At 39.4% G+C, this 8,909-nt stretch overlaps 1 protein-coding gene across 2 annotated transcripts; it reads left to right on the forward strand.

The window, feature by feature from the left end:
• Positions 1-410: 410 nt before the first annotated feature.
• On the forward strand, positions 411-7,528 carry LOC148644064 (tumor necrosis factor ligand superfamily member 15-like). Of its 2 annotated transcripts, none has more exons than XR_015928916.1 (4): positions 411-621; positions 1,937-1,985; positions 2,834-2,896; positions 5,195-7,528. XR_015928916.1 is itself a non-coding variant. In XM_088615131.1 (4 exons), the coding sequence occupies exons 1-4, from the start codon at positions 496-498 to the stop codon at positions 5,605-5,607; spliced, it is 648 nt and encodes a 215-aa protein (XP_088471257.1). In that variant the 5' UTR covers positions 411-495; the 3' UTR covers positions 5,608-7,528. The 2 variants fall into 2 exon arrangements, 1 of the variants encoding a protein (XP_088471257.1); XM_088615131.1 differs by having other exon boundaries at positions 2,837-2,896.
• The last annotated feature ends 1,381 nt before the right edge of the window (positions 7,529-8,909 follow it).

Consider the following 8,909-nt stretch of genomic DNA (forward strand, 5'->3'; position numbering starts at 1 on the left):
ATTTCATGCATAAGCAGATTACTTTGTTACACTTCATTGTTCAGTGTCCTGTGGAGACCGCAGAGCAGGAATGAGCCGACGGTTTAGACAAATTCTAAAAAAAAAAAACGCCAGAAAGTACCGGACAGTGCTGCTTATCGTTACCTCGAGTGACATTTTACATCTGTAGTTCGGACTGTGTGTACACAGGGCTAGAGGGCCTAGCAGCAGGAAACTGAGGGTTGGCTGAGAGATTTTATCACCGAGGAGCTTTACGTTATGCTGGCAAGTAGGATGAGATAACACAATCACTTAATCAGACTGAAATGTCTGTCTCGGGGGACGAATTCAATCCACGCAAAAAAAGGCCTTTCACTATGTCACAGACCAGCTGACCCTAGCTGCATTTCAAATACAGCCTCGTCTCAAGACTTCTCCCATTCTGGAAACACTCCATCCAAGTAGAGTGTGGCTCTGCGCAGATAACGATAAGGAGTCGGATTTTAAGCTTTCCTCATGGACACCCAGAGACCCAGGGCCCAGGGGTGCCACTCGGTGTTGTTTTTGGGCGTGGCTCTGCAGTGGTTGGTAGTGGTAGGACTAAGCAGCTTCATTTATCTCTACACAGAAGCTCACAAGCAGGTAGGTTCTTTTTTTGAAGGCTGGGGGAGCTGAACACCTTTTTTTACTTTCAAATCAAGTAAATGGTCAAAAACTTGCACTCAGCTGGAGTTATCCAAATTGCTCGGACTGAGCTCAGAAAGCCAAATGCCCACTGTATACTGTAATATACTGACTGATACCAACCATATGGCTGTTATAATCTACCTATTGGAAAATAGTTACTAGATTCGGAAGTCAAAGTGCCCATAATGGTATTATATTTGTTTTGCACATTGCCTGTTGTTGTTTTTTTTTGCACATTGCCTGATGTTGTTTTTTTGCACATCGTCTGTTATTGTTTTTTGCACACTGCCTGTTGTCTCTGTCTTTCTTTTGCTACACAATTGTATTGTTGTTGTTGTTGTTGTTGTTTTTTCTCTTTGTACTACTTATGTCCGAGAGCTAGCTAAATAGAATTTCGTTATACCATATACCATGTATATGAGTGTAATGACAATAAACTTGAAACTTGAAACTTGAAACTTGAACTTGAACTTGATATGTAAAATCAAAATCTTTAAATTATTATTGGAGGCTTCTCTTGGTTCAGGAATTATTTTAAAAAGCAGTTTTAAAGGATTTCTGAAGAACTGTGTTTTAGAGCACAAGGAAAATTAATCTTAATTTTGTATCTACCGTGAAGAAAAGAGACAGCTCGTTCCTCATGATCCTTGCATGTGTGACTGACGTGAACTTTTTCATGTTCCTGAACCTGTAGTATGTGCTAGGAATAAGTGCTAAACTGAGCCAATAAGTATAAAAGGGCTTTTGTTAAAAAACAGATGGTAAGAGATAATCGAAACCAATTTATGCAGTACAGGGTCGCATGGGGGAGCTGGAGTCTATCCTGGAAAACAAGAACACAAGGCAGGGTACACTCTGGATGGGACGTCAGTCCCTCTGAGATCACATACAGACACAAACACACACAAGATTAAATTTCCACATAGGCCAATGAACCTACTAGCATGTGTGAGGACTGTGGGATAAAAACTGGAGCTTTATCTAACAAACACTCAGGGCAAGCTGAATTATGTACTCGGGTCTGTGATGGACTTTTTTTTTGACACATTACGGACAAACGTCAAATCTGCTCTGTGCGTTCTGACAATTGGAAGTTCTGGAGCTGGTATTAATATAAAAGCAAAAGCTGGACGAAAAATGTCCACAATTAAGTAGAAAACATTATAAGGAAGAAAGGGCTTACCACAGAACAAGCAACAGAATAAAAAATGTACTAAAAATAGACCAGCGTTATCACATTTTTTTAATTTTCTGCACTTTGTTGTTAAAGGATATTCAGAAGCAAGTGGAACTGATAGCTACAAAGCTCAACTCCTCCTGTAAGTCTGCACCCTGTGTTATGCTGTTTAATTTTCTCTTCTTTCCCTGTGAAAACAATTCACACAGGCTTACTGCAGTATGTTAATGTGTTATTTATTACAACATGCATAGCATAATCACAGGAAAACAAATGATGAAACGTAACAGAAAATACCAAATCCTTCAGATTAATGTTTTTTTTTCTGATTAGATAAGGATCATGCACATTGTTGCATTGTTTATTGAAAAAGAGTGCAATTGAAAGTTCATACTGATAAATTTGTAATTTCAGGTGTTAGTACGATTTCTAGTGTAGAAGCCAGCACTAACTCGTTAGCTCTCAGTTTGTTTGTTTGTTAAATCTTTTTGTGTCTAAGGTTGTGTTTCTTCTTTTAAAAAGTAAGAAGTTTTTTCCTACATCAGCCAGCAGTGAAGCTTTGTGTAGATGAAGCATTCACAGCATCAGAATGATAAAACACTGAGATTAGAGCCTCACTGATGGGGCTTGTGAGCATAATATTCAATCAGATTAGCAAAAGTGCTTTTGTTACAATTCGGAAATTATAAAGGGTATCTCGACAATAAAAACAATACTGGACCGAGGTGTAACTAAAACCTAATGGCTGAAAATGTTTACACTTTAAAGCTTTGACACTGGCTATTAAAATTATATTTTTGCATTTTGTGAGAATGAGATTGCCTAAACACATTAGTAACCGATTTCTTTTAAATAACAGAAAATTAGTCACACCCAAGAAAAAAATAGAAAAAATCTCATTCTTGAGATTCCAATACTGTCCGGCACAGAGCTCTGAAACTCAGGAGCAGACACTTGTAAAAACTGCCTTCATTTTAAAATTCTTTTCAGCAGCTGGTGGCCCTGTGTATGGTATTCTTAACCGGTACATTGCACATTTTACAGCTTCGTCTGGTAAGTAAAAATCCACTTTCTTCGGTAGTTCAGTAACAGTGTTAACAAAGTTTTCTCTCTTCTCATTGTCTTCGATTACAGAGTTGGCAGGATCACTTTTAAAAGAACAATGCGGGTGAAGAAAAGATCGAATTACAAGTTTTAAAAAGCAGCTTTGTGATATGTAATACTGATTTACTGTTTACATGTACAAGAGGCAATTGCACATGAAACCCCTCTTCATTCTTCTATGGTGTGCTCAGTGTGGCTGCAGCCCTCATCAGGAATAATAGATGCAGCTGAAATAATTAAAGTAATCTAATTGTGAAGTGTTTAAAAACGAACACTTGTAAAAATTCACTACGATAAAATATCATACATTGATCCAACATTTCCCAATACAACCATACTTTTTGTTTTGCACTGCTTGAAATAGGGTTTACTGCAGTAAACTGACCATGCTTATAGGCAATGACCATGATTATAGTCTATGACTATGACTATACTAAGAATTACAATTGTGAAGACATACTAAAAAGACTGTGAGACTGTCAGCATAGTCATGGCTGTTTATTATGGTAAGTCATGGTAATGTACCATAGTTATAGTTATAGTTAATAATACTGTGCAAATTTAGCAGGACCAAAAGGTCTTTTTATTGATTGGCTCAAACGATTCATACCATTAGTGCTCTCCTTGAGTATCATATGAATTAGAACAGGAAACAGGAACATTAAAACAAGAGGAAATACGCGAACACACACTATCGTTTCAATTTTATGTCGGAGGTGTAGATTATGCCATCTGCCTTATCGCCCTGCAATCACTGAAGCTCAGTGTGAGCCTGGTCAGTACCTGGAGGGGAGACCTCATGGGAAAGCTAAGGTTGCTGCTGGAAGAGGTGTTAGTGGGGCCAGCAGGGAGTGCTCATCCTGCAGCCTGTGTGGGTCCTATTGCCCCTGTATAGCGACGGGGACACTATACTGTAAAAAGGTGTTGTCCTTTGGATGATATGTAAAACTGAGATCCTGACTCTCTGTGGTCATTCAAAACCCCAGGGCATTTCTCGAAAAGAGTGGGGGTGTTACTCCAGTGTTCTGACTAGAGTTCCCCCTGGACTTTACCAGTCATGGCCTCCTAATAATACCAATCTGTGAACTGGCTTCATCTCTTTTTTTCCTCACCACTAAGATCTGGTGTGTGATTACCTGTAAAGTGCTTTGAGTGGAGTGTCCAAAATAGCCCTGTATAAGTAAGGAATTATTAATTATTATTATTAATTGCCAGACATACTGCTTTGCCAGGTTTGTAAGTAACTTAACATATGCTTGAATGTTTCTGTTCTTATTCTGAACTATTTACCAAAAGGTGCAAGAGGTCTTCCTAACAGTGATTAATCAGTACCAAAGTATTCTGTCAATGTTTAAGTGTAACAGGTGCTCTGTACTTGTCTGAAGGGTTAGCTCACAAAGTTTATTTAATCTGGGAGTGATTTCAGTATAATGTTCAACGAAATTAACTGTTATTGCATCAAACAAACCTGTTGAAGCTGGCTGCATGAACAGAACCGCAGAACAGAAGAAGCACTTGGTCATTCCAACCAGCTGTCAAACACAGTACCTTGACCAAAGGATTTACTTAGAACTTAGTGCTTTCACCATCATGATCATGCTAGGGATTGAGGTTTTTAGCAAGTGTAAGATACAGTGGCCAGTAAAAGTTCTTCCAACCCCTTGCATCTCCTGGCCGATTATGTGCTCTTGCTCTTGCGTGTTTTTGGTACTACCAACACATGAGGTGTTCAGGGATACCTTTTTGGTGTAGCGTTGCTGTTTCAGTTTACTTCAGGCCATGCTGACTTCTCATTGGTGCCTAAAGAGGAAAAGCAAGGCTATTTTTTTATAGTTTGGGCATTTCAAACCACAATGAAAATAAAATGCACACGGTAACAAGTTCAACCTCCAATTAACGTCACAGAATAGACTAAATTTCCAGGTATGTGCCCCGCCATATTCAGAACCGGGCAACAAAACGTCCGGTGAGGTGAAGCGGCCCTATGACACTGTAACCAAGCAGGCTTGTGAATCCATCTCTTTTAATCCAACAGAAATATCCCCCTAGACTTTGAGACGGTTCAGCCATCAAATACAACGTTCTTGTTCACTCTGCATGCAAATCACATTAGAACATTTCTGCGGTGAAATGTCTGCTGCACAACTTGCATTTATTCACTTGTACATCAGATTACATTAATCTAGGGAGCTACATGAATGCCAACTCGCTAAGGTGCTGGACTAAGATTATCCTGTTTTGTTTCAGCCATGGGGTACACTGGGGGAGTCCTAACCTTTGAGCAATCAGTTGGCTTGGCCTTCAGCACAAAGCTTATGGCTGATGGGAACAACCGTCCAGACAAGACGAACCTGACAGTCCCTCAAGATGGTATTTACTTTGTATACAGCCAGGTCACGATCAAAAACAGCTCCAGCTCTGTCCAGGTATGCATCAGAAAGGACAGCAAGAGCTACAGAGATACCGTGACGCTCATGAAAGCCAGATCCGGCTCGGACAGAGGGGATTCCATTTTCCAGGCAGGGATCTTTGAGCTTCTTGCTGAGGACAAGCTTTATGTGGAGCTCCAAGGCTACAAGTTGGACACAGTGTCAGTGTCCAAAGAAGAAGCTGAAACTTTCTTTGGAGTGTTTCAACTGCAAGGCGCAGATGAAGAATAATGTGGCACCTCAGCTACCCCACGAAATTTCCAAGGCCACAAGACTCCTTTCAGCCCTCAGAGTCAGAACTGACTCATCTCTGCTACCACAAACAGTTCTCAGTTCCTTTCTCGTTTGTTTTTGTGTTTCACTTTTTAAAAGTAAGAAATTCTTATCGTTGGACGTACTTTGAATTTCCTTCGCCCGTTTTCCCTTTGAATTTCGGATGTATTCCCCTTGCACTTTGAATATTTGGTAGAATTTTGTGAAGAAAAACATCATGTTTTTCCACATATTGTTTCTTTCTAGCTGCTATTTAATTGGAAATGCAGACATTGATGTACCTCATTCAAATTTGTATGTAAAACTGTATGTTGAATAACCACATAGCTCTTAGTTTAATTTGTTGTTTAACCAGTGTGGAAAATCATTCGAATTTAAAACTCTTTAAGGTCTGGGCCGTCTTTGACTGCAGAGTGTTATAAAATGGTGGCAAAGGTACTTAACACATTTGTGGGCACAAACTGTTTTGTGAAAAGTGAAAAGAATCTCTTAAAATAAACCTATGCAATTGTTCAAATTCAGCCAGCACTGTGCACGAGAAGAGCTACGTTTTTTTTATTCTTTGATGAAGATGTGGCAGCATATCACCCTGCAATTTACAACTGATGACCCAATGAAGCTCAGCAGGTGTGAGCACAGTCAGTACCTGGATGGGAGACCACCTGGGAAAGCTAAGGCTGCTGCTGGAAGAGGTGTTAGTGGGGCCCGAGGGGGCGCTCACCCTGCGGTCTGTGTGGGTCCTAATGCCCTAGTATAATGATGGGGACACTATACTATAAAAAGGCACCGTCCTTCGGATAAGAAGTAAAACCATAAACTGACTCTCTGTGGTCACTAAAAATCTCAGGCCGTTTCTTGAAAAGAGTAGGGGTGTAACCCTGGCGTCCTGGCCAAAGTTCCCACTGGCCTTTACCAATCATTGCCTCCTAATAATCCCCATCTCTGAACTGGCTTCATCTCTGCTCTCCTCCTCACTGAGAGCTGGTGTGTGGAGAGAGTACTGGCTGCCATCGCATCATCCAGGTGGGGACTACTCACTGGTGGTGGAGTGGAGTCCCTATTACCTGTAAAAACACTTTCGAGTGGAGTGTCCAGAAAAGCGCTATATAAGTGTAAGGAATTATTACTATTATTCTGAACAGTTATATAAAATGGAAAAAATCAAACACTGTTAACATTATTTTATGTACATACACACAGATGTATGTACATAAGTGTTCTCTTTCTTCTTTTTTTCAGCATGGAATAAACCTATTACTTGTTCCTTTGCAGCCTATGCATGCTGACGCAGCTACCCACCTGATGTATGTTATTATTATAAGTAACAAGATTATACAAGAAACATAGAATTCATTTAGTAATCACAAACAAGTAGGAGTACTTACAAATGTCAGTGTCTTGGGAGTCATCGCAGTGACTGCATTTTTATATTTGATCTAGTCAGTCTTAATTTAATAATCATAGTTTACTTAGAAATTCCAAAGCTCGGTTTCCTGAGATCACGCGTGTATGAGTCAACTGGTCAATGGGTTTTGTTTAGTTTGGAGCACTCTGAGCATAATTGAAAAATGAAGGAGCCTGTTCTGTTATGGTAATCACCTCAGGTTCAATGTGATGAAAGACAATGTACAAGTTTAAAAAAAGACTAGCAAAGCTACTGGTAAGAGTCCCTGTGTCTTTCTTCAAAACCACCTTGCAAATCCTTCATTTAGCACCAGGTACTGATGTGATATGATTTCATGCAGCAAAGTGCAATATCCTTATACTTTCATTAGAATGTTTGTCTTACTGTATGTTTCATCAAAGGGACAGATTACTACGTTCATTAACGTGATTATTGACTACGTGGAAAGAATAAATGCAAATGAAGTTCTTTCAAGTAATGTGTGGCTCCTGATTCTCATGCCTGGGACAGTCCTGACAAAAGTGCTACAAAATTAATTTCCTGATCAAAATGCACAAAAACACCCATCTCACCTACATCCACTGTTGTTTTCATTGTTTAAATTTCACTGCACTGATTACCAGGGGAATACAGTATTTCATGGGTGTTTTGTCAGATACTGTAAATAACAACGGAGCTTTTTTTAATTAAATTTTGGCTGGTTTTTCATAGGGTTTTTTTTTTACTTTTATAGACTTCCGGCTTCTTTTACAACACAGAACACCTCAGAAACATGGCTGTGAATCCATTGAAAGATAGCAATTCATTCATCGCAGAATAAGAGGAAGTAATATGATTTTTAATTCAGAGAAAGTATCTTTCAAAATGTAACCCTTTTGTATAGATTACACTGTACAGTATATGGACAAGCAAAGACATGACTCAGAAGTTAATACCCCAGACTCAGTTACAGGTGATATTATGCATCAGTAACTCGCAGTCAGCATCATCAATGACAACAGCTGGTCACTACTAGCCACATTCAATGGCAAACATAGCTTGGAAATTGTCCCATTGTTCTTAACAAGGAAGTCAAGCTAGGCAGGGAACTCCATGATCTTATAGTTAATCCAGTTCATGGACACCATCGAAACCATATCTGCATGGCTCTTGCTACACTTTTCCATCTGTTTCCTCCTCCTCAACCTCCACTTTCTCTCCAGTTTCACCAAACAGAGGAGTGGCAGTGAAACAGCTCTTTTTCTCTCAGTGCTTGCTCCTGGTCTGGCTGAATGAGGGGGCGTGCTTGTCTCTTCCAACATGTCTCAACACCAGTTTGCTTATGTTCTTAGCATTACTAATAGCAATACTACTGAAATACACACATTGAATTGTTTAACAGGGCTTACTCTAGGCTTCCTTAATTACATGATCCGCTTATAGTAACAACCGAATCCATTTTGTTATCTTGGATTATCAGTTATCTTTTGGCCCCTATTTGTTCTTAGACAACAGAGCGTTCATTGAGCAGATCATTTTCTAGTTAAGTCAGGTTTGAGACGTGGGGTCATATAATCTTATTGGTCCATTTGGGCAGGTCCAAAGTCATCTAAACTGTATGCAGAAGAGGAGAGATATTAGAGCTGAATATGAGAGGTAATGCCAACTGAGAGTGGAAATAAGCAATGAGGTATAGAAATGTTCTTAACAAGCTGTTCTGTTTTTTAACCTTCCCATTGCACGCATTTTAAGTACTCAGTATATGTTTTATTAGTGTATTTCTTGATGTCACACTCTAATCTCGATAATCGGTGCAATTTTTCAATTCAGTTTTCTTCCTTTACTTAAAGTTGAAAAAAATTAGCACGCCCTATCA

This window comes from Lepisosteus platostomus, chromosome 21, assembly GCF_059453375.1.
Source record: "Lepisosteus platostomus isolate fLepPlt1 chromosome 21, fLepPlt1.hap1, whole genome shotgun sequence".
Taxonomy (NCBI): Eukaryota; Metazoa; Chordata; class Actinopteri; order Semionotiformes; family Lepisosteidae; genus Lepisosteus; species Lepisosteus platostomus.

Bases quoted from the DNA above. Each gene is read 5' to 3' on its own strand.
- LOC148644064 (XM_088615131.1), top strand. From the start codon at position 496: ATGGACACCCAGAGACCCAGGGCCCAGGGGTGCCACTCGGTGTTGTTT. The intron at 622-1,936 runs GTAGGTTCTTTT...TTGTTGTTAAAG, and splicing joins ACACAGAAGCTCACAAGCAG to GATATTCAGAAGCAAGTGGA. The intron at 2,897-5,194 runs GTAAGTAAAAAT...GTTTTGTTTCAG, and splicing joins ACATTTTACAGCTTCGTCTG to CCATGGGGTACACTGGGGGA.